This window comes from Carassius auratus, unplaced genomic scaffold, assembly GCF_003368295.1.
Source record: "Carassius auratus strain Wakin unplaced genomic scaffold, ASM336829v1 scaf_tig00040019, whole genome shotgun sequence".
NCBI classification, from domain to species: domain Eukaryota; kingdom Metazoa; phylum Chordata; class Actinopteri; order Cypriniformes; family Cyprinidae; genus Carassius; species Carassius auratus.
In genome coordinates this window covers 106,469-132,939 of record NW_020526558.1, presented here as the reverse complement: position 1 = coordinate 132,939, position 26,471 = coordinate 106,469, and the positions used below count along the sequence as shown (strand labels likewise).

Sequence of the window (26,471 nt, the reverse complement as noted above, 5' to 3'; positions counted from 1 at the left end):
CTGTGGGTGGTTGTTTTGGAAGAGCACAGGGTACCTTCAATCACTGATACAGAAGCAGGACATTAGCATAAAGGGCATTCGTTCGTCTTACCCGATCTGAGCTGTTTGAGTCGTCCGTTACTTGTGCTGGGGTCGATGGGAAGGAAGTCTTTGAACCAGGTGATTTCCGGATCAGGGTTACCGCTCGCGGCGCAAAGCATGGTAGCCGTGCGGGTGCGCTCCACCACCTTCAGCTGTGGGCCCATGTCAATGTTGGGGAAGCCAGCAGGAAGTAGGTCCTCTGTAGAGAAAACATTGAGTTTTGAGACAAACAGGTGGACCATTAGCTACCAGTTATCTACTTGAAAACTCCTACCAAACAAGATTCTGGAAGAACCAACTTGGCCTAGAATAAGCAACTTGGCCTGTTGGGGTGGACATATAGAGCAGGTGTTTCTATAGGGCTGGTGTCCTGAAGAGTTTAGCTCCAACTTGGCTCAACACACTTGCTTAAAAGTTCTAGCATGCCCAGGTAAGACATTGATTAGCGGGTTTGGGTGTGTTTAATTAGGGCTGGCGCTAAACTCTGAACCACCATGTTTGGAGACCCCTGATATGAAGACAATAAGCGGATATTTAGATGGCAATAAACTACTCGGAAGTTGCTACGAAGCCAAGTTTCTGGAAGAACTAACTTGGCCTAGAATGGAGACAAGTAGGCACTCTGTTGGGGTGAACATATAGAAGTTTAAAAGCGAGCCACTGGATATTCGGATGCTGATAACCTACTCAAAAGTTGCTGAGAAGCAAGTTTCTGGACTAACCAACTTGGCCTGGACATGAGCAAGTAGCCATCGGTTTGGCTAGGACCTGTTTCCTTCAGGGACCCTAAGGGCGACTTGCTAAGGGATAATCAAACATTATCATAGCAAAGCGCACCACTGAGCTGTTGCTCACATCGTCATACATATCATTCGAGTCCTACAGATCCGAGTCTACATTACTAGCGACAGAGCCGTTTAATCGGGGCAAGCAGTGGTGACATTTCACCCCCGGTTCCTCCATAGTTGTTTACGGCACTGAGTCAATTCGAAGAGACAGCTGACACACAAACACACAATAGATTTTGACAATTCAGCCCTCTTGCTCTTCAACCGAATCCAGTGTGGCTGATGCCTGCTGTTGTAGGCCAACATAAGCCTTCACGCTCTTCAATGGATCTGCTGTAAAGACAATGATGGATAAGGCGGAGTGAAAACCTCTCACTGCTTTGACCTGATGTGACTCACACGCTGGCAGAGAAAATCAGACACCGGTAGACTGTGCCAGTGGGCACGGGTTGGGCACTAAGTGTGAAGGTCACGTCCTTCGAACCCTCTGAGTGTCACAAAGGTGTGCCAAGGCTCATGACATTACAAGAAACCCAAGTAGTGCACCTAGTACCGGAAACTGTTGTTTTACACAGGCCTTGACACCAAAAGAAAGGATTTGAGCCAATGTTTTGTGCAGTGACCTTTCATTTCCATGTTTAATTATTCAGTGTTGGCTGGGGAAGCATTTTAGCTTCCTATCGATTATAAACCAGCGGAGATGGGATGTTTAAAAGTTCCAGCTTGGGGGAAAGGATAGCACACAGGTACTTGTCCTTCCAAAATCAGCATTTTGGTTGAGCAACACTCTGTGCTTACTGTAATTGTGATTCACGGACGGATTATCCATGCCGTGACACTAGAATAGGATTTCTGCAAAGCACACACATTAAGCCTTTAACACAAGATGAGTAATTTGATTTGAGCTTAATTAAAGGCAGCAAGTGCTGGGGAGTTTGGACTGGTGGTGGGCGAGTGAGAGCAGTGAACAGTGTCACTGAGAGAAATGTCAAAGCAATGTAAATTACATTATAGTGAGAGAGGTCGAGACGGGAGCTGGAAATAAAGCCAGTGTGATGGTGCTAGCACTGCTTATATACACAGCATTAACAACTGCAGGCAATCGAATGCAAATGGACAGAGTGTCTATATTGTCACCGGGATGCAACAGCTGACCTAGAATCATCCACTAGGAGAGGCTCACCGCAAGCACTCCAAACTAAAGATGTCCTCTTCGGCTAATAGTAATGGAGAAGGGCTAGAAATAGAATTTGCCTTGCAGATGTACTCTTCCAACACACAAATCGGTTCAGGGTCAGTTGCTCTGGTAAAAAATGAAGGAAATCAGGCATATCCGCACCAAGAGCCCTTAGCCCTGTCCTGCCTGGCTTGCATTGATGGTGAAAAAGCCCTGGAGTTACAAATCCAGCATTCCCCACCAATCGGATCACAGGATTAGATGGCTATTGTCTCCAAAACATCTTTGTGATATCGTCACAACCAGTCGATTCACTAATAGGCTTGAGCTCTGAGGTTCTCGCTATACCTCTCTAGCACTAGCCTTGCATGCTTTCCCCCGAACAACAACTGAAAGGCTTTCACACAGATGCCCATAAGATAGAAATGCAGAATATATTCCCCCCATGCATTTCAGGTGCTGGATAGTAGCTGAGGTGTTTTTGTTCTGCACTTTGCAGAGGGCTAATTATACCCCATGATTCATTAAAATAAGAACTGGAATGCAATTACAGGCCTCGTGCTGGGTTTATATTTGGGCGGCTCTGAAGGCCGCCCCCGGCCTGACTAAGAGGCTGTTAAGGCGCGATGATAATGATGCTGTTATGATGATCAGCGTAGCGGGCCGAGTGTGTCGACCACTTTAGCCAACAGCTGCGTTTTCACCGAATCAACAGGGCACTGGAGTCGTCCCCAAACCCTCAATCCGTTAGCTTTGACACGGGCTTTTACGCTTTCTGTTATTATCTATAATTGCGTTTAATTGTAGCTTGTGATTTAATGGCATTACGCAAGTGACAGGTGCAAAGCCTCTTAACCTGAGCGGTCAGTCGGATTTGCAGATGGGCATCCATAGTAATAAGCAAATGAGTTTAGACTGATTTATGATGATCTCTGAAGCTCGTTATCTGTGCAGATTAAAAGTACACCAAAATAAATACGCAATATATATATACAGCTGTTGGTTTTTCTCTTCGAATACAACCGTTGTGACAAATAAAAGACAGATCATTATGTACACTCCTAAGACTGAAGCTTATTGCCCTTGCAGGTTAAATATTTCATATCACAGATTAAAAGTAAAATGGCTATTGCAGCTTGCACATCAAAATAAATCGGTAATATACACAGAAGTGCCGCCTTCTGCCGGGACCGTGGCATTCTTGTTAACAGCTTTATCAACCAGAGACACATTTCATAATTACATAAAGCGTTCTTTGATAAGCATGCCTTTTTAAAAAGGGCTCTCCAGCAAACACTTTCCTGCTGATAAAGGTCTCAGGGGCGGCATCAGATTCCGTAGACCTATCCTCCCATGTATTGGCTATTTTGTTATTTTCACTTACAGAAATGATTTAATTTCATCAGTTCCTTAATCAGGTTAACTGATTAGCTCTCGTCACAGCCGGAGATGGCTTTTGAAGCACAATAATATTACCCAGAACTCGGCGAGGGCTGGGCAGCCAAAAAATGGGTTACAAACCACACCGCGGGAAGAAGACGACGCGCTTTTCAAACGCAGAACTGAGATGACATTTAACTAATCTGTCGCCCCAGCTGTTGGGATTGGAGAGGCGGTCAATTTAATTTCCTGTGCTCCAAAAAACAGCCCAATTTGCAGAACATGAAGTGCGCGGATGGAAGTTTGCGTACGCACTTGATTAAGTCTGGGAGAGACACTGGTCACGGTGCTTTGGGTTCGACTGGTCTGTCACGTCAAAAAATGAAAAGCAGTGCGGCGTCAGCATGGGCTGCTGCACAGGAGACAGGGACACGAGCGCAGGGAAACCAATAATGGCCCGGGCGCGGAGAGAGAAAGAGAGGGCTGCAGGGTGGAGGCGGAAACACATAATGCTCCATTAAGGAGCGTGAATCCCATTTCTGCCTCTCTAGATACACTATCACAGCCCAGCTTCTGCGCTCGGCACCGTGTCTACTGCTACACAACAATTGGTATGCCTCAAGTTCACTACGGGATCAAGGACGCCATCTCTGACCATCCCAATTTCAAGAAGTCTCTTAAACTAGAGCAGCTAAGAAGAGTGTAAGGCCTTGGGCATTTCATTGGAGAAAATCATTCTGACATATTGAATATAAAATAAATGTATATATATGATCTTTTAACGTATATGTTCATACAATGATTTCAAATATTCCCAAAACATATCAAGTCACGGTTTGGTGGCAAAGCCTCTCAGCAGTTAGCATTGACCACATTAGCATTACAAATCCTAAAGCTTGGGGTTGACTGTTGATTTCCATCAGCATTGGTAAATCTGAAGATTTCACACACATTATGGTAATTCACAACCCCAGTCTTAATTATCGCCTCAACAGATTCACAGCTACTGCTGGTGTGTTTGTGTTTTACTAAAGGCATCAAACATAAAGCCTGACACCACAAACGCATGACTTTACCGCTTATAAAATCAAAGAGAAGTCTAAATATCACGTATAATATTAAATAAGAAAATAATACTACATGTCATTTAAAAAACTAATACAAGTGTCATTAATAATACTAAAATTATGAAAAAATAATACTAAAATAAAATGGCATGTATAAGTAAAGTATTATGTATCATGTTATAGATTTGAAAATAAGGCCACATGTAATGTATAATATTAAAAATGAACCAAAATTGCATTCATAATACTAAATAAGCCCAGATATCTCATACAATACTAAATCTAAGCTGAAGTATAATGTATGATACTAAAAGTAGAGCAAATCATTTATTTATAATATAAAACACAAACCTACTAAAATACTAAATATAAGCCCAAATATCACATATAATATTAAAAGTAAACCCAAAACAGAATATAATAATGTAGTATAATATACAATATAAAATAATAAATATAAGTATATTATCATGTATAATACTAAAAATAAGGGCAAACATCATGTTTCATACTAAAGAAACCAAAAAATCATATAAAATACTAAATAAAACCTCAAATATCATCACACAAAACACCAAACATAAGATGATTGTCATAGAAAATACTAATATATGACTAAATAGCATGTAACAAACTAATAATAAGCCCAAAAATTATGTATCATACTAAAAACAAGGCCAAATTTTATGTTTAATGAACTCAGGAAATAGGTATCACTTAATAGTTTACTTTTAAAACACAATTACATTATAAAATTCAGTAATCTCAGAATAATGCAGCATTCTTTAAAAAACATTTTGCAGTCATTTATTAATATACATTTAAAATATATATATATACCTACATTAATCACATATACGAAAACATTTGTTTTTTACCGTAAGTAAAGAAAATAATGATTATTGTTACATTAATTTTTTTCTACATGTACATAAATCACATTTACAAAAATATGTACGCTAGATAAATACATTTATAAATACTTTATAAAGTACATCATTTATAAAAAATAACTGTAAATGTTAATATATTAATGTACATTGGCCATATTTTAAAAAAACGTATTAAAAAAATTATATAATTATATAAAAAATAAATATTTGTAATGTTTAAAAAATATATATTTTTTTTATTTCAAATGTTTTTCTAAATTAAATATTTGCAAAAAAAAGGTGTTGACCGTTTAAAATAAATAAAAAGATGAATAAATAAATAAAAATATGTATGCACATTCCTAAATAAATAAATGTAATTTAGAATTTAAAACAAGCCATAGTTCTGAATTTGCACTAAATATTAAAAATTTAAATAAAAGTACTTAATAAATTAAAAAGTAACAATTATTTTTGAATTCTAGATGTTTTTTCTACATGTAAATTAAACATTAACAAAAAAAAAAATCTTCTTTCCAAATAAATAGATTAGTAAATAATAAATAAATTAATTAAATTTTGAACTTAAAAGCAAACTATTGTTTTTAGGCTCTGAATTTGTGATAAACAAACTCAGACAAACTCAGAGAAAGCAAAATGCTCCACAGAAATACAGATGGGAAATACTTGCTGTATAATTGTAAATACGAGACGACCCAGTGTAGCATCGCAGAAGCTCTGCACAAACATTTGTATTCTGTGCGCTTTTAGCCGAGCATCTAATTACAGCATCCACAGACTAAAAGGCTCGACAGGAGGCTTTTCTGTGGAGGGCAAATGGAAAAACGCCTCAATGGAGCCATTTTTATTATTGCACTTAATTGCAAACGCAGCTCGGGAGACGCCGGGACTGGAGGAAGTGAAACTCCAAACAAAGAGCCAGACAGACACCAGAGAGGAAGAGGAAGAGGAAGATTTGTGTGACGGCTTCGGAGCACGGCGTGAAGTTTAAGATGCAGCAGATGCTGGTTCGGCTCGGTGAACGCTGAGAGATGCCCTTTCAGACGCGCTCTTCTTTAAATATTAACAGCTGCTGCTGCTCGAGGAGAGATCAGTAATCGAGTCAGACATCGGCCGGAGAACATTCACATGCTGCACTACAGGAAGAGAGAGGAGCAGAACGACAAACAGAGCCCAAATACTGAGGGCTGAACAACAGCTGCTGATCAAGACTAAAAGCATCATTATATTATTAATAAAAGACAAAAAAGCTCATTTCTTTAGCTAATTAATATTCTACGATTAAACAGGCGTTTTATGTTTTTCTTCAGCAGTTAGCTAATAAATTATCATGGTTATTATTCATATTATAATACTAAATTATAAAAATTTAATATTTTAAAAAGCAGTTAACATACAAATCTCTCTTTTATTATTATTTTTTTCAATTCGAAATGTCTTTTCAACATGCACAATAAAGCCTATTTTAAAAGGTACCTTAAATGTAAGTAAAAAACAATTTTAATACAAAAATAGTACATTAATTTACAAATGTACAATATACAAATATACTTTCAACGAAAAATGCGCTCTTATTAAAATAAATGAAATATATTTTTAAATAAGTAAAGTTTCTTCCTGCATGCACTTCTAACATATTTATAAAAATGTGCTTAAAAATAGATAAATTAAGTTCATTGCTTTAAATGTACAGCTTAAAAAAACTCTTATTTTAAATAAAACAGAATAAAAAATTGCTAAATAGACACATCACAGCCAAACAAAACACAAAACAGGAGAACAACTAGATCTCCTAAAGTAGAAATTGAGAGGAACATGATTATTTCCTACTCTGAAGGACACAAACCAACCTCATCGAAGCTCCATCATCTCTCTCAGGACGAAGAGTCGTTCTCGAGGAGGTATTACTGAACGTTTGTGCTCCAGAGACGAGCGTCTGGTGCTCTTCTGCGTCCCGTCGCTCCCCGTGGCCAATCAGGCCTGATTGTGGCTCTACAGGTTCACAGGATCAAAGCAGAGTAAACTCCAGCTTCCTCTTTCCGTATCGTCCTGAAAACCCCGGGTGAAGCGACGAGGTTCCTCGAGGTGCTCCTGAAGAGACCTCATCAGCGTCGTAAACAATCGCGAGTCGCGCAGCCGTCAGACTGACAGCAGCGGCGAGGATCAAACGCCGCCGTGATCTCAGAACCGCGCGGAGAAGCTCGAGCTTTTCTACCACTGTCAATTATCTCCGCGCAACAAACAGGAAGTGAGCGGCTTGTCATCGTTAGCAGGAGTCGACGACGAGAACAGAGCCAGATCGAGTCCCAGAGCTTCACAAAGAGATGACATGTACCAAAATATAAATAAGAAACACATACACGGGAAACTTCTAAATGTATATAAATAAATAAATATGTAACTTATAAATATGTTTCTTATAATACAAGTTTCAAATAAATAGACAGATTATTATAAATAATTTTCCTTTAAGTTTATAACATATTTCCTATATGTTTATAATACATTAATTAATTATGTAATTTTATTTTACCCAACATGTTTTTCATGCATATATAAAAAGCGTGTACCTTTAAAATGGATATATCTTTCTTAAAAATAAATATGCTTGAAATTTTCTAAATTTTTAAACATACATTAAGCACATTTACAATATATCTTCATGTTCATCATGAATAAATAATTGCATAAATCACTAGTGAATGAATGAGTAGTAAAAAACATTTCTAAATATATTTAACTGAAAAAACGAATTAAATAAAAATTATCAAATACATGTGCAGTGAACAAATTCGAAAATAATTTGAGATTAAATAAAAAAACGTACAAACATTTGACATTTTTATTTGATATTTAAAAAATAGCATTAAACAGGAAGTGTGCAGTGTGTCATAATTAGCGGCGGACATTAGCAGGAAGGCTTTATAAACAGAGGGCATATACTAGATGACAGTCTCGCGTTTTCACCGAAAACCGAAAATGGATCGCGTGAATAAACTTGCGAGAAAGTCCATGCATTTGCCAGTACAACACAACTGAGAGAGAAAGGACTCGAGTCCAAGCGCTTCTCACTGTCATACAGTAAACACCAATAAAAACAATAAAAATTGTACATATAAAACGTCAATATTTTGTCAATTTACCATTATCTTTTTTGATGGCAACTTATTTTAGTGAAATATTTATTTTAAATTACAATTACAATTTAGATGACAAATATTAAACTGATATAAGTAAATATTTCAATGTCCTATACATTCATTTTTACAGTAAAATGTACATTAATGCAGTATTTAGTCCTCTTCATCCTAATGTGATGTGACAACTAAATATTTAGTCAATTTTACCATTAATAAAATGGCAAAAAATGGCATAACTAATAAATAAATAAATTAAATTCACATAAATGTATTTTTAAAAAAAACTGTTAATGGATAAATTAAATAAAACACTAATTTAATAAATTAAATTAATTTTAGTCCTCTTCATCCTAACGATATGGTATGTGATGAGACAACAAAAATGTGCAAAATTATGTCAATATTTATTTCAATTTTTAACACTAAAATGCCATAAAAATAGCATGACTAATAAATAAAATAAAACACTAATTTCATATATTAAAAACAAGAAATATATTGTGTAAGTAATAAAAAAAATATAGGCTAAATAATATAATATAATATAATATAATATAATATTTGTTATATGTTTAACAAAAAATAGTTAGAGATTGATTATTACATACTTTCACAAAACATTCATGTTTTAAGTTAACATGTTACTACAACAACATAAAAGTACTATATACATATTACTCATATACGGTTAAAAGATCAGCTCCAGAACCCAGTCTTGCCACAGTGCTAGCGGTCAGTCACTTGTGTAACTGGACTCTGTGTGCTCTGCTAACACGGGTCAGTGCTAATTACCGGCTCATATTGAGCGAACGCGGATCAGCCATAGACAGAGAGATTATTCGGAGAGGAGGATCAATAGACGGCCGGTGTTCGCCGGACCTTACACACACCGGACACTAGAACAGCAGGCTCAGCTCTGGCTCATACTCTGGGCGTCTCAGTGACAGACACACACTGAAGAAAGCTGTGGCCTCAGGCGACTTTTCCCTGCTGGACGCAGCGGGGACGCTAATCAGCTGTGCTCTTTTACTCCAAATCACTCTTGGCAGGGCTTTAAGAGCACACTGAAGCTAACACCCACAATCCCCTGGGGCCCGGCATCCAATGCTGTGGTTTATCAGGTGTGTGGAGAGACACCTTTCATAACCGGACAACAAATACAATGGTAATTACATTTCTGAAGTATATTGATTCGGCATCTTTATACCATTTCAAGCTGCTTTTGACACGACAATCGGAAGTTGCATTGAATTAAACTGTTGCATTTTACAATAAGATAAAAAAAACTATATAAATAAATAATCAAATTAACATATATATATATATATATATATATATATATATATATATATATATATATATATATATATATATATATATATATATATATTTATTATTATTATTTTTATTTTCCTGTCAAATAACAGAGTTCCTTTGGAAGTCTTCAGCTTTTAAGAACTGTCAGGTTTTCCTGGAGAGGGCGGAGCTAATGCACAAGCAGTAATCTCATTGGCTGGCGCTCACCTATCATCATCCCTGTTTTGAATTCAGCAAATCAGTTCGAGCGAACACAGACAACGTGATGAATATTCATGACCCAACAGCTCATTATTCGTTAGCGCATTTTATATTGTTATTAGTAGTAGAATTCGTAGTAGAATTGCTATCTTATAAGTATTATTTTTATTTCCCCCCCTGAGTCCAGTTAAAATGACAAATATGCATTCATACATGGTTATTATAATTACTACATTTCTATCATCATATAATGCTTACTTTTTATGATATCCTATATATCTATACATATCAAACATTTAATTTAAGTCTCGCGAATAAACTTATAAATTTACTTGCCAAAGTGTCCACAGAGGGTTGCTTATTGTATAGTGTAATTAATTATGAATTTCATTTCTATAAATTTAATTGAATATTATAATTGTATTAACATAAAATTCTACAAATTAAAATCATGCGAATAAATGTACTTAATTTGTTATAATAATTTAATTTAGCATAATAAAATTAATGTATTAAATAATTTTAAACTATTATTGTTATTGCTATGTATTACTTACATTTTTATTAACTATTATTATAATATTAATTACTATTAATAAATGATTTATATGTTTATATTATTATGATTATTATATTAATTCAATAAACTGTACGTAATTAATACATGAATTAAATGAATTATTAACTACATCATGATCATTATATGTATTATTATTATTATTATTATCATTATCATCATTTTTATTATTAAATGTCAGTGGAAAAGGGAAAGTTGAATTATTTACAATTAAATTAATTTATAATTGTAAATTATTATTATTATTATTATTAATATTATTATTATATATTCCATAAAAATAAATAAAATATTTAGAATATTTTTAAATTGTCTCTACACACATACATTAGTTCATTACTTAATACATTAATTACACTTAATATAATAATAATAATAATAATAATAATAATATAATTTAGAATATGTTAAATTATTATTATTATTATATTATGTTATATTAAATGTCAGTGGAAAAGGCGAAGAGAGGGGCAGAGACTTGCAGAAAGGAAGAGAAAGCTGTAGGGAAAGGAACAGAGATGGACAGCAAGATTACTCTGAGGATCAGAGACGATGGTACAGACTGAGCTGGTTTCTGCACAGCAGCCCGTATCAAATCTGTGAGCCACAGAAACGTGCGAGACGGTGAGATTTCTTCAGAATAGAGGAGTCATGAATCCAGCTCGGCTGTATGGATCCACAAAGTGCTGAGTGTATCTGATCAGAAGCAGCGACACTTCAAACCAGACGCCGAGAGAGAAAAGTGACATTAAGATTCCTCAAACTGAGCTTGAGTGGGATAAACGAGACAGGGGTGAATTTAGAAATGGCAGAGCCAAAGCTGTGATTAAAAAAAATGGCTAATAAAAGGGGTTCGGCGGCGAGCGCCGGGGTCAGAACAGTCCAATTAAAACCGTGCGAGGAGCGGCTGAACAAACGCGGCTCGTCCTGCAGGGTAGCAGCCAATTAAACGCGTCTGATCAAACGGCATGAGCTGCGGTGAGATCATCCTCTCTGGCACTCGGCAGTGCTAACGAGTTCCTGCGCACAGAGTTTGAAGGAGGAAGGGTCACAGCGCCAACTCTGGAAGCGAAGGATGAGATTAGAAGAGGTGAAGAAAGCAAGGCAAACTGACGAAGAGATAAGAATACTGTCTACTTAGGCTTCTACCTTCTAATAAAGCACTGATTTGGGACGTTCTTCATAGGGAGCAACTCAAATGCAGCTCCCAGCCCCAAAATGACTACAATTGAGCTTCCATTAGCATGCTACGAAGATGAGCACAACACACTAATAATTATCAAAATACATAGCACACATAATTATGAGGTAAAAGAATGCACTTCTAACCATAGGCCTAGCTGCTTTGCATCGATTCTCTATCCACAAACGATGACTAAAGAGTTTCCCGCTAGCATGTTGCTAAGCTAACATCACAACACTCTAATACGCATCTCAACGCATAGCATACACAATAAAGTCAAAAATACTACACTCGTTACCCTAAAACTTAATGCTTTGCATTAATTTTATCCATCTACAAAGAAATGGCACCAGTTTTCTGCTAACTAAGCTAGGCTAACGCTAACAAAATACATAAAACACACAAATATTAGCTTAAATAGTGCACTTGTAGCCTTAAACCTAAATATTTGTCATAATTTTATCAATCTACAACAGATTACGCAAGTTTTTCACCAACATGTTGCTAAGCTAACAATATAACATAGCAGGTAAAATAATGCACTTGTATATCTAAACCTAGCATTTTTCTCAGTCATATCGATCCATTACTTTGTCCACTGAGCCTGCTGCAATGCATTCTGTGATCGTCTTATCCACAAAATACAGCTAAAACTAGGCAACCTTTACAAAAGCCTTAGCATCTGGAGTTAGCCTATGACGTTGTCTAAAAAACAGAAGGTAGTGGAAAAGAGCTAATGTTTTGGGAAGGTGGTCTGACACCTTCGGATTTGGGGTTGCATGATGCCAAACCAGTGGCTGTGTGGTCCAGCGTTCCCGCTCTGATCTTCTTTTGGCCAGCACTCTAAACCCAGCGCTCTCACAGCACGTCCAGGGCCAAGCTAAGGCCAGACACACCTGAATGTGTAAAGAAGCGTGCGAGCGTCTAACACCTTGCAGGGAGCGAGCAGATGGCGAAACCTGGGCTGTTGTTGGTGTTGGATTCTGTGAAGTGCTAGCTCTGGGTCGCTGGTGGACAAGACTGCCAAGAAGGGCTGAAAGCCAGGGTCAGAATGAAAAGAAAAACAGCGAGGCTACAAGAGAAGAAAGCTGGAGGAGGGGAACGAGGGTTGGGCGCCCGTAGTGGCACAGAGGAGAAGCAGCAGCGATGGCTGCAGGTGTCTTCGCCTCGGTTTTCTCCGAGACTCCTCCAAGGACTCTCAGAGGACTCTGCGACATGGTGCAAAAGCAGATGGCACATCTTAAGCATTCTGCTCACTGTTCTTGTGGGCAGCCAGAAGGCAGCTAAAAACAAACCTAAGCCCCTGGAAAAAGCACCGGGAGATTTACAACAAAGCCTTCCTGTGTTTTCACTGCCTCCGGCGGGCAGACACACCCTGAAAACGGCAAGGTGACTGGGTACTTAATGAAGTCACCGGCTTCAGAGCCCGGCCAGGGACAAAATGAAAGAAGAGCCCAGTGAGACCACAAATTGCAGCAGCAATGGTGGACAGTTTAATTGAGTTTGATTGATGTCCACGCTCAAGTTCTGGAGCAGAGGCGCTCTCCTCTGGGAGCGTGCAGACACATGTGCAATTCTTTGTACGTGTGTGTGCTGGGCTTGCTCTTCTGATAAGGTTCGATGTAAATGCGGGCCCACAGCAGATGGGGATGAGAGAGCGAAAGGGGGGAGCAGCCGTTTTTTTTCCCCCATAGTGCTACCGCCTGTGTTCCTTCCTGAGCCGCGTGGGTCTTGCCAAAGCCAGGATTTTCATGTAAAACTGGGCTGCCTACAAAAACCCTCAGTTTGGGTTCGGGCCCAGGAAGAAGCCTGCAAGCTGCCTGCTCCAGCGCTCGGCATTGACAAGGCAGATGGCTAGACCTCAACGCACGGGGGAACAAATGGATAACTTGATGCTGAGGATGACAGAGGTTCTGCAATTGGCTAGGACCGATTTAGAGTTTCTGTCACGGTAAGATTGGGCCACATTCAAGTTAACCAGAGAGCGCTGGACAGTTTCTTCAAGGGTTTGCTCAAATGGTCCTGTAGGGCAGTGATTCTCTCAACTCCAGTCTTGGGGACCCACCTCCCTCACTAATTGAAACATCTGACTCAGCTCATCGGTTTGAATGGGTACGTATCTAAAACATTCTGGGAGGTTTGTCTCGAGAACTGGAAGAGGATACACACTTAAAGCAATGGGATACAAATAAACACACCTAAACCAATTGCTCAAGGTATTTAGGATAACTACACTCTCAGAATAAATGGTACAAAAGCTGATACTGGAATGGTACGCTAATAAAATATGTAGGTTTAAGGTTCTAATATGCACCTTTTGGGGGGGTAAGTAAGGTCAAAGAGTGTACCTGTTTAAAAGATACCAATTTTGTAGCAGTGTAGAAACTTCTAGGCTGAGGAACTTTACAGGACAGTGGCCCTCTAGGGGCAGGATTTGAAACCACTGACTTTAAGGGTTGGTTGACCCATTTGACTTCAGTCTTACCTCTAATGATTGACAGCTTAGCTTGGACACTGATTTCGCCTTCGCTGTTCTCCGCCACACACTCATAGATGTTCTCGTCTCGAGGCGCCCGGAGGGGCTGGATCCTTAGCACGGCCCCCGCACCTTCGTCAAACTCTATTGTCTGTGTAAGACGAAAGAGAGTCGCTATATTACACTGAAATGGTAAAATGTCATTAACACAATGGCCTGGTAGTTAAAGATCTGGCCTGTGAATTCATTCCTGGTATTAAGAGTTACCCATCCCAAATGTCTCAAGGTCAAGGCACTTAATTCCTAGTTTCTCAAGGGGGAACGGTTTTGGTAAATGACCTGTAACTTCTTTGCAGCAAAGTTTTGATTGATCAACCGGCATCCCCAACTTTTGACCCTTAACCCTAACCCTTCTCATGTTTACATCAATTAATTTGGGGTTAAAAAAATAGTTGAGCTCCCATTTTTTAAGGCGGTGAAATATCCTGCAATTTCTAGAAGTTGCTGTGAGCTCAATTTATGCAAGAGAGTTAATTAGGCTCCTGCGGTGCTTTCGCATTTGATGTTATTGTAGCGAAACAGTCACAGAATCAATAGGGAATGACAAAGAGGAACGAGGCTCTTTGTAAGCCAGTGGCAAAACTCTCTTTCGTTTTATAGGGGGTGAGTTTTCAAGGCTACGATAATGAGAAGCAGCCCAGTGACGGCACACTGTCCTAAGTGTGTGCAGATCAATATCAAAGCGAAGCCTTCAGGGGAAACAAATTAATTCAAACCCCTCACGAAATGACTTTTAAATGCAACCAAGATGCTAATTTGAGCGTACTCTTGGGTTCGCGCGACGAATGAATCGGATCCACCAACGTGTTTTTGTGTTGATTTTTTTTTTTTTTTTGAGGGAAGTTTTTCATCTTTGTTGAACAGTGACAGCGTGGTTAAATGCGGAGCTGGTCTTAATTAAGATACACTAAACATTGATCAACACTACAGCTGCCAGCTGTGTTATGACAAAAGGACACAATAAACAAGAAAGTAATATAAGACGCAGGCTAAAACCCACAGAAGCTAGCTAAACACTTGAGATTGAACCAAAAAACAGTTCTAGATGGCATTTTGTTAGAAATACCACAGAAACAGCTGATTATTCAACTGATCTATTGAATATGTGCTAGCGTGCCAAGTCTCACCTCGATGCGTTGAGAGTTCACCCTCTTTCCTTTCTTATTCCAGGTTACTCTTGGCTTGGGGTCACCTGTGGCTTGGCATACGAAGGATACGACACCTCCGGAGACGCCGATCATGTCGACAGGAACTTTTGTGAACCTGGGAGGAGCTAAAGAAAAAGAACATTTACGATTAGCATTTAGCCGTTTTGGCACCAAAACGCCTTACATGCTTACAGTCTGGTCAAAAGAGTCAAGAAAGAGATAATGACAGCTGATATCACTTCCTGTTAAGACTGGAAATGCAAAGTCAAGTTAAACACATTGCATTGTGGGAAAATAGCCTCTTGCTGTGTTTTTGGCACATTTTGATGAATAAAGCATATCATACATTCAACGTAGACATAAAATGTTCACTATATACTGCAGAAATAGAGTAGCATGCTGCTAGCAAGCTATAGTGAACAGTGAGTGCAGGTAAAGTGAAGCTAACCCAATTCATCACAAGGCCACTGTAACAGCAAATCAATTAAATTCAATTACCAAGTGATTGAACACACACCCACACACACACACACACGCAATTTAACAGTTACTCGCAGCGCATTCGACCATAAAATAGCGAGTGAGTGGACTACGACTGGAGTGGGCTAGTGACCCGTTCTGCTACAATAGTGATGTTGACAAGAAACAGGGGCCGTCGTGCGTTGGCGCAAATGGAAAGTGGCTGTTTTTCAGCATGACGGTAATTACACCACAGACAACGTGCACGCTGGTGCCACCCTGCATAATTTATTAGCCAATGAATAATAAAGTACCTGCTACTCTGCCTTGATTTGAAAGTCCCATGTCAGGTGAAGCATCCAAAAACCTACGGACATTTCCCGTGAGACATGCCGGCTGTAAGCTAACGACACGCAGGATTGACAGTCGCTGACGAAAGATCGTGACAAAGCTATTCCAGCTTCAGGAGAGCAGGAGCTGTCATCTTCTTTTTCTACCATTACTGCTTGTTCTTTGTGGATTACGCTAGTTTTGGAAAATAAGAAATAGTTTTTTTTCTCTCTCTCTCTCAGAACCCAGCACAGTTTGTTCTCGGCTCATCAAATTATCATGCTGTCTACCTCGACTCTTCTCGGCGGGCCTCCGCTGGTGCTCGCTTTTTCTCTCCGCGGGGCAGTAGGTCAAGCTTGACACAACAAGACATGAGAGGAGGCTCTCTAGGGGGAACACGCTAAAATCCAGAAAGTGCACAGATATGAGGAGATGATCAAACGGTCAGGCAAGCACGGCAAATTAATTATTAACTGCCCGTGGGCAAGCAGGCGAGCCCCTGAATCTCCGGGTGCGGATAAACACACTTGAAGCGAAGTTCCAGAGAGCGGAGAAGATGAAGCCCGAGGACTTTCGGCTTCATTCTGAAGTCATTTCTGAACACAGACGCACATAGGTTCGCCACTTTAGTCAGTATGAGTCATAATTGTTCGGTAGAGCAAAAACAAGACATCAAAAACACCATGGCTCTTTGAACCGTGAGCCCGGTGGAACAGCTCCGGTGAGATTTTCAGCATGTCCTTCTGTAGGAGACAGACACTATATAGTAGTTGTGCAATGACAAATAACTTATATATTTGACGAGAGTTGAGTAGAGCTCAAATGTGAAGGGTTCCAGATCAACTTCAAGACGAAGGACAGACAAACCTTCTGTGAGTGATGGAGTAAGGTTATAGTTAAACCCCTGTAGTGTACTGTATGTATCCCGAGGTCACACATTCGCGCCGGCGGCGTATCTTGGCTTCACCCGTGACCGTCAGCGGCCACACGCAACGGCCTGCAGTGCACCTGTATATGGATTTTCTGACAGCCGCGTCTGACGAGAGCTCGCGAGTGTAACAGAGAAGCTCTGATGAGCCGCGCTACTTCACGACACGAAGAGGATCACTCGCGCTATTAACCTTTCCACTCACCGACACTCATTTCTGCAGGTGTTTACAGTACACACGATCCTATGAAGGAGAAACAAAACCAAATGAACTCGCTTTTCATCTTCTTGACGGCACAAACATGCACAGATGGGTCGAACAAACGGAGAGTACATGCATATGGTACAATAAAGCAATAACTGATGCCCGCTTACAAAAGTGGCATTTATATATATATATATATCTGTTCATATCAAGCTTGAGCAGCAAGATTGTGTGCAGTTTTAACTATTTCTTCCCATTTGTAGAGTAAAGAGTATAGATGTTAATATCTACCAAAACATAAAAATAAACAATACTACTACTATATATACACATATATTATTCATATTCATCTTATGGCAGATATGTTTCATAACTGAAGGGAAAACATCCTTGTCTTTGTCCACATGCATTATTCTTTTAGACTGTTTTTCTCACAGCTGCAGGACTTTCGAAACGCTTCCAATAACATGTTTCTGTCACCTTCATTTGGAGAGACTCCTATAATAGGAGGCTCGGGGTGACAGACGCGGTTAGATGACTAAGACCATAATCAACGGAGGAAAAAAAAACCTTTCGGGGCTTATATTTAAAAAAAGAAAGAGCTCCATTATGCTGGGAATTAGAAAAAATGTAGGCGCAAAAAATGGCAGCCCATCAGCGGCGTTTAGGAAAGGGGTGAGAGCATCACTTGTCGCCCATCTTGTTTTAAAATATCCACCTTTCAACCACTGATTGAGGCTTATCTGAAAGGGTAAAGAGGAATATTTCAGTATCACGCGCACTTTCGCTCTGAAAGAGCCAATTACGGGGGATCCCGGTGCTGGATAATGTCCTGAGTGGCTGTAATTTGAGAAATCAATGTGTGCAACATGTTCAGGTAAACAATCTGCAACGTTTATGCTCTAAATCAATATCTACATACAAGTCAAGCACCTGCTCTTATCATAACAAGACCAAGGTTATACGCCAATGAGGTCTTTACCATCATCTTCATATTTACAGAAACCAAAAGAGACAAAACAGGGACATGTTGAAGGGTAGGTTACACAAAAATCCCAATTATGTTCTGTTCATTTACTCACCCTCAGGCCATAGAAGATCATTGTTAAACAGTAAAGAAGATTTTTAGTTGAAACCGTGATTATACAATTATACCGTGATTATACGGTATTACAGTGTTACTGTTAGTGGTAGAGCATTGCTTTAACAAGCACAAGGTTGGGGGTTCAATTCCCATGATAGATAAAAATTGATAGTCTGAATGCACTGTAAGTCGCTTTGGATAAAAGCGTCTGCTAAATGAATTTAATTTAATTTAATTTAATTTAATTTAATTTAATAATTTAATTTAATTTAAATTTTAAATATAATTTTAAATGTAATTTTTAATTTAATTTTTAATTTAATTTAATTTAATTTAATTTAATTTAATTTAATTTAATTTAATTTAATTTAATTTAATTTAATTTAATTATACCGTGATTCATATAATGGAAGTAAATGGCTACCTGTTTTTATGAAATGTATATAAAGTGTATACAGAAAACACAAAATGAAATCCCATGGCTGCGGATGATATATTAAGGTCTTATGAAGCGAAGCGATCAGTCTGTGCAAGAAACTGAATATAACTTTATTGTGAACTAAATTTATTATTTACGAACATTCGTTTTTTTTTTGCTATTGCAGCAGTTAGAGATCTATCTGTGTTGGATATTTAGTATTGCTCCCCTTCTCCTGCCCCCAATGGACAGCATTCATATTATTTTATTTGGGAAGGAATCACGGTTCATTTGCGTCATCAAGCCAGCAGATTTTTACCCTGTTATTTAATAATGACGGCACAGGAGAAGGCAGCAGATGCATAACTTTGCTCTCTGCACTTTTATATATTTACATTTTTGAACTGTTCATTTTGTTTACAAAGCTTTGGTACATAACGCCACTTGTGTCTGTCTTACCAATGTACTGCAAATCATCTAAAGAACGCTGAAGGCGAACAGAAATCAGATATACAGCTCTGCAGCAGGTCAGTCACGCTCGTCAGGAAAGTTTTATCAAATAATACGTCATTAGTAGCGGTTAACGTTGTGATTTGGTACGATTGCGTTCACATGAACAGCTTCACATCATCCAAACGAACTGAACTCCAAAAGTGCTAGTGTGGAAGCACCCTTAGAATTAACTGATGCACACTTGTGTAGACAAATCAAGTAAAAGCAGAAGAGAAAGTCGTGCGTGTGGGACCGAGGCCAGAGGAAAAGGATTGAGTCTCAGGGTTTAGCTTCGGCTGCTTGAACACAGAGATTTGTGGCCGTGTGCTCGACTGGTCTCAGCGGGCCTCGGCCGACCGCTCTTCATCCTCCCAATTGGACTTTTTCCCTCTCTCTGGCCACATGAAACCAACATGGCTATCAGTCAACAGATCTGACTTCAGACTGGGCCACTGCTGTGGAAACACTCGGACCGGACGTTTCTTCAATGCTGGACAATCAACCGCTGCGAGCAGGAACGATAAAAGGACAGGAAAACATTTATATATCTAGTTATATTGGGTAATGCAAATCGTAACTCAAAAATACAGTTGTGGAGCATCTGTGAGCAACTAAAACCGACTCAGAAGAGATTTCTAAACAGATGGCGGTAAAGGTCATGTGTGGTTTTTGTGCAGATGTTTTCGCGAGGTCATCATCAGCGCTAAGAGGGTCACTTAGATCTTATATTACAGAGCAGGACAAACACATCTGTGTCTATGATATGATGATTTTACAGGATTGAAAATAAGTAAACAAATAAATATTTAATTAAATAAAGCCTAAATATCATCTCATTTGTTTCTCATAGGCTGAATGAGGTCATTTGTTTATATATATATATATATATATATATATATATATATATATATATATATACACACAGATATAAGTAAACACAGACACACACACACACGTTAAAAATCACTATTATCATTAACTTATTAAAATTTAATCAGCAAAAAAATAACAAATAAATATTTGAATGTGATTAATATTAACTACATTTATATTTGAGGGAATTTTGTTTTAATAATAATCATTTTTATTATCATTTTTTATCATATTATTGTCAGTTTATCAGAATAAAAATAATCTCTCTTCAACATCTACATTTTTCCTAGACAATAATGATAATTAAGTGGATGGCAAATTAAAAACATTAGACTTTTCAGAGTTTTCTCCTTAATTTTTTAAATAAATAAATGAAATTTTTATAATAAAAATATATATTTTTTTTTAATGAAAATCGTCACTTTTTTTTTTTTTTTTTTTTTTAATAAATAAAAATGTAAAGTAGTGGTAGTAGTAATATTATAATTATAAATTTCCCCAATTGTAAGTCATTTTGGATAAAAGCATCTGCCAAATGAATAAATGTAAATGTAATAATTTCTTATAATTGAGTTAATTTAAATTTAAGTTTACGTGCAGAGTAAATATCAAAACTGTCTCAGAAAACAAAAAATCTATTGGTTAATTATTTATAAAACTACAACAATAAAATAATTACTTATCATCTTATAATTTATCATTTTAGGATAAAAGCTCCTAAATATACTCTTATGTATGCAAGCTATCCACAACAGGAAGCCACTGTGCTTATATTCCTCCCACAATCCTCCTGCCGCATTACTACAATCACACTGATTATGATACTCCGAGCTGACCCCAATGAGCCGCTTGTTTCTGGATAAGAAAATCTTTAGCAGGTGCGGGGTGAGCAAGTCAAAGTCTGCCGAGAGTTTGAGGAAATTAAGTTGAACAATAAGGCCAATTTAACAACGGCCGGGCCTCGGAGACGAGGAGGAAATTACCACGATCTCATGTGATTTGCAGAGTCCTCGGGTGATTGCTACTTGTTGACAGGCCTCCTAAAAACGCACACCTGCGATCGCTCAAGGGTTAACGTCCTCAGAGCGGACGGCGTGGGCCATGAGAACCTCAAATGAGTCATTTACAAAGATTAGATCACGAGAAAACTGTACAAGATGGACCTGAAGAGGAAAAAGCCCAAATGACAGTGAATAAACACCTCGCTGCGGATGAAACATGTCGCTCGCTGAGAAAAAGACAACATCATTATGTCACTCAGGCTTGAATTCAACGGCTGACCGCTTTTAATTGTAGCCGTGACATCAATTATGCAAATGAGAACAATAAACAAACTAAACCGAGCGTCACTGGATCAAATAAACAAACAAAATCATCAACTCTTCGCTTCAGCACATGTAATACATGTAATAAAAGCCCAGGGTATCTGAAAACTATTAGCTCCTTCTCATACGGTTTTCCAATTTGCTCGCAAACTGATTTTGGAGTCAAAAAAGAAAGTGTGTTTTTAATCTATCGGTGCAAGGGCTGATGGGACTTGAGTGAAGGACTCAGCCGGTGACGTGGGATCATAAAGGTGATGTGCAATAATCATTTTTGACATTCAGTAAATCCGAGCCTGCTAATCTGCTTCATGATTAATCTGTGTGTGTGTGTGTGTGTGTGTGTGTGTGTGGAGGTGACCCACCGAGGTGCCATCTGCTGGTCAAATTAACTACTGGAGGACTTCACAGAGATGAAGACACTGTTATGTGCTCACACTCGTGTTGTTCTGAACACGTTTGACTTATTGGAAACATAAAAGAAGATATTTTGACAAATGTTTAGGCTGCTCTTATCCATATAATTAAAGCATATACTGGTCAGGGGCTGTCATGATCCCAAAAAAGTGCCCTAACTTTAGTCCATACAAGGATTGCAAGTCTTGTATATTATTATATATTAATATATATTTGTACTTTTACATTTTTAACTCGAGATGCAAGAAACTTGAAATCACAGATGTTTTTAATTTCGGCGCTATTTGCAATAATAAAGAAAGAAATTTCTACATTATTTTCGTACACGTAAAGACATGTCTCGAATCATACGGACAAGTTTTCTAGTGTATTTTTGTTGATTCTTGACCTTGACTCACAATTCTTGGAAAGGAGCAACATGAACATTTGTAGAAATGTCTCTTTTGATGCTTTACGAAAAAGATAAAGTCTTATATATTTGCGTGAAAACCGGAAGAAACTTAAATCTTTTTTCTGTACTTAATGATTAATAATGATTATGTTTATGATTATTATTATATTAATGATAATGATTTTATTTGTTGTAAAATGTGTGCGTTTTCCTTGTGCTTTTTGGCATTTCTTGACCTTGACATGCTCTAGTCACAGCTCTCTGGAAAGGAGCAGCGTGAACATTTATCGAACTCTCTCTTTTAGTGCTCAACAACAGAAGATCACGAGCGTGAAGGGATTTAGACTAGCCCTTTAACAAGCATCCCAAAAAGCCTGTGCGTGGTCTGAAGACGGATGCCGCCCGGAGCCATGAACATCAGAGCATCAGAGATTTACTCTGGCAATCGAGCTGCGTCAGGGAGGTTAAACTGCAGCACGGAGCGAGGCAGGTAATGAGGGACATTCAGGCCTTTTAGCTGATACCTTTAAAAAGACAAGACCAAGTGGGGGTTTCTCTCCCTTAGGGGCCTGAGATCTCTCACTTGGAAGCTTCAAAGGAGAAATAAATTATTGAAATCGCTCGTATCAGTTTCTGTCCGAGTCAAAGCGGAGAGGAGCTGGCACGCGGACACTTAAGGAGGCTGTAGAAACACAACAGTGGTTTTATGGGGCATTGTGGGCACTGTGCAGGTTGTGGTGTACAGTTTCGACAGGATATTTTGGTCCGGTCAGCACGGCGCTGGACGGGGTGTCTGGAGGTTTGCACAGGGGGGTATAGAGGTACTGATTGGGTGTTTTGTGGCCAGACAGAGGCACACCGAAGCTAATAAATGAACTGTTTTTAGAGCTTGTGTGGAGGATTGTGGGAAAACGGACCCTCATCTAACACCTCATCCCAGATTGAAGGATATGAATTATAGAGTGTGTGGTTGAAATAATGCCAATATATACAAAAGTTTACACACTAGACTGAAATTATTTTTTTCATGATCATAGAAAACATTTCTGGTCAAAAGTCTTGTTATTCTGAAAACAAATCTAAACGCTTACTGTTATAAACGGTTATTTTAAACACAAATATTGGGAAGCTAAATTATAAAAGCTTCCATTTTAGCTATAAAAACTAATATATATATATATATATATTTTTTTTTTTTGGTCACTATACAATTATATGCATTTGTCTTTTAGTCAAAAATGTATTTATGTATTCAACTAAATAGTATTTTACTATATATTATGTTCTGTATAATAAAGCAAATTATTTATATATTAAAATAACATTTACAAACATACACAGAAAATATGAACATATTGGATATTAAATTGCATGTAATAAAATGAATTATAAAACAAATTAATAAAATAAATGTAATGTTTACACATCTATAAATGTGTATATATATATATATATATATATATATATATATATATATATATATATATATATATATATATATTATATCCATACATATATACATACGCACAAATGTATGTTTAGTTTTTATTTTATTTATTACAAAAAGTAACATACAGTAACACATACATGCACACACACTATATATATATATATATATATATATATATATATATATATATATATATATATATATATATTAGACACACAGACACACACACACACACACATACATTTAGTACACATACATAAGCACACACCAAGCTAAACCAGATCTAATGCTAGTATGTATTCATCTGATGCCTAAAGTGCTAAAGTGAGGATGGAGACTGTGTGTGTGTGTGTGTGTGTGTGTGTGCGCGCACACTCAGAAGCTAATCATGTAAATGTAAAGCTGCTGGACTGTCTGCACACACACACACACACACACACACACACACACACACACACACACACACAAACAAGCCCCCAGCTTTATTACCACAGGCCAGATTTATTCACAGTCCTTTTTTCTTTTTGATTAAAAACGTCTCCTCCACATGTTGATTTATGAGAGCATGAGCGAGCGAGAGGGAGGGGGGCGTGAGGATGACATCATGCGGTTGGCAACCTCTCGCAGAGGTGACATCCACTCGCTTCGTGTGTGTGTGTGTGTGTGTGTCTAAGTAAAGGACCGTGTGCAGCGCAGCTGTACGGCACAACAACCACAAATCCACCTGGGCGGCGTGTGTGGGCCGAGCTGTGCCTTTAAAACAGGTGTTGGTAAGAACAAAAACCATTTAAAGTGCACTAGAAACAGATCACAACCCAACTTACATCCACAACTGGATGCGCACTTCTGAGAAAAGAAAATCGAATGTGATCATTGATTCATCCATGTGATGCTACTAGCTTTACTAGAAACAGGCAACGGTTTCCAATTAGTAGCAGTGTTTTTTTGATGAAAACATGCTACTTTGCAGTTTTTGGGTCCTGTTGTATTGCACACATAGCTTTAGCACCATGCCAGCCAATACGATTATAGTACTTTTCTAAAATTGCATTAAGAAATCTGATTTCGTAGTTTACATCAGTGAACAAAAAAATATATATATTTGTTTACTCAAGTGTAGCTGTCAATTAATGCTAAGCTAACACTTAGCATTAACTTCTGATAACTTCTTTCCCAAAAAAGTAGCTTGATTGTTTCTAAACTCACAAATATTGACAGGTCTAATAGTGAATAGCTAAAACTGTTCGTTTGAAAGGATCCGTTAAAATAAGCTACTTTTATGTCTAGTGCAACTGTAACCAAATGCTAGTGCTAACTCCTTTCCCAAAAAAAGTAGTTTGACTGATCCCAAACACTCATACAAAGAATCTAATATTTATTAGCTAAAACTTATTTTAAACAGACAAATAAACTTATTTTTATTGGTAACTTTAAGTGCAGCTGTTGCTAACTGCTAACTTTTACTGCTAACACATTTCCAACAAGATTTATTTGACTGTTTCCAAGCTCTCATACAAAGCATAAGCATTAAAAGTCAACAACTAAAACAGTTAATTTAAACTGATCTGTTACTTTTATTTTAACTTTCAGTAGCTTTTATCATTTGACATCTAAATGCTAACTCTTTATTTTCTCAAAATATGAGCATAACATCTTACAATTCACAGCAAAGCTTTCCGAATTACTTTCAAAGCTTCTTCAACACTGAAAATGACAAGAACAACAACGAAATGTCCCCCGTTCAGCTGGCTGTGCTGTAGCACAACCTGACGAGACAGTAATTAGCGATCCGAGCCTGTGAGAGTACAGCGGACGACATCGCAGCCAATCAGACGGCGCCGTGCAGAGGGTTTAGGTGGCCAGGGGTTTGGGGGGATGGAGTGATTAGAGCTCGGGGACGATGTGCACTGACTAGTAAACATCTGAAGACACAAACACACAGAGCAATTCTGAGGGAGTCAGAGTATGAAAACAGAGATGGACTGATAGTGAGAAACTATATATCCTACAGTCATAGGCGGTGCATAAAAAAATAAAACCACAATTGTAATCTTGTTATTGTCTCAATTGTTTTTCCTAGATTACATTGAGCATAAATATACAACAATAACGTCGTCTCAAACCATGCCCAGATTTATCAGAGATCTCAATGTGAACTCAAATATTTCTATATTGATCCACTTTATTTGTATAGCTGTTTTCGGAAAATTTAAATGAAAAATGTATGATAATTATAATTTCTTTTTAAAGAAATCGATGAGAAACAAATATACAAATGCAAAGCACAGCTAATTTTTTTAATTATGTATATGAACGCATTTGAAGAATACAAACATGAAAAATGTCCAATTTTGAATGAAAGTTCATGAATGCAAAAAATAACCAGATTTTTTAGGGGACAGAACATACGAAAGCAACAAAACGCCAAATTTTGGATGGAAGTATATGAACTCACAAAATAGTACTTTTTTTGGGACGCAAGAATACAAACGCAAAAAAAATAGACTCATTCTGGACGAAAGTATATGAATGCGAAAAAGTCTGCTAATTTCTTAATCGACTGGAATGTTATTGGAAGAACAGTCAATTAGTCAGCTATCGGGAATCATCGCTA

General features: G+C 37.8%; 1 protein-coding gene across 1 annotated transcript in view; it reads right to left on the bottom strand.

The window, feature by feature from the left end:
- Nucleotides 1-62: 62 nt before the first annotated feature.
- The window catches only part of LOC113084382 (receptor-type tyrosine-protein phosphatase S-like), a 104,186-nt gene continuing 77,777 nt past the window's right edge, over nucleotides 63-26,471 (bottom strand). The window contains exons 5-7 of the mRNA XM_026254829.1: nucleotides 15,468-15,613; nucleotides 14,290-14,431; nucleotides 63-280 (exon numbers count right to left, since the gene is read on the bottom strand). Of these exons, the coding sequence (XP_026110614.1) occupies nucleotides 63-280; nucleotides 14,290-14,431; nucleotides 15,468-15,613 (506 nt within the window). The remainder of the gene's footprint in view (nucleotides 281-14,289; nucleotides 14,432-15,467; nucleotides 15,614-26,471) is intronic.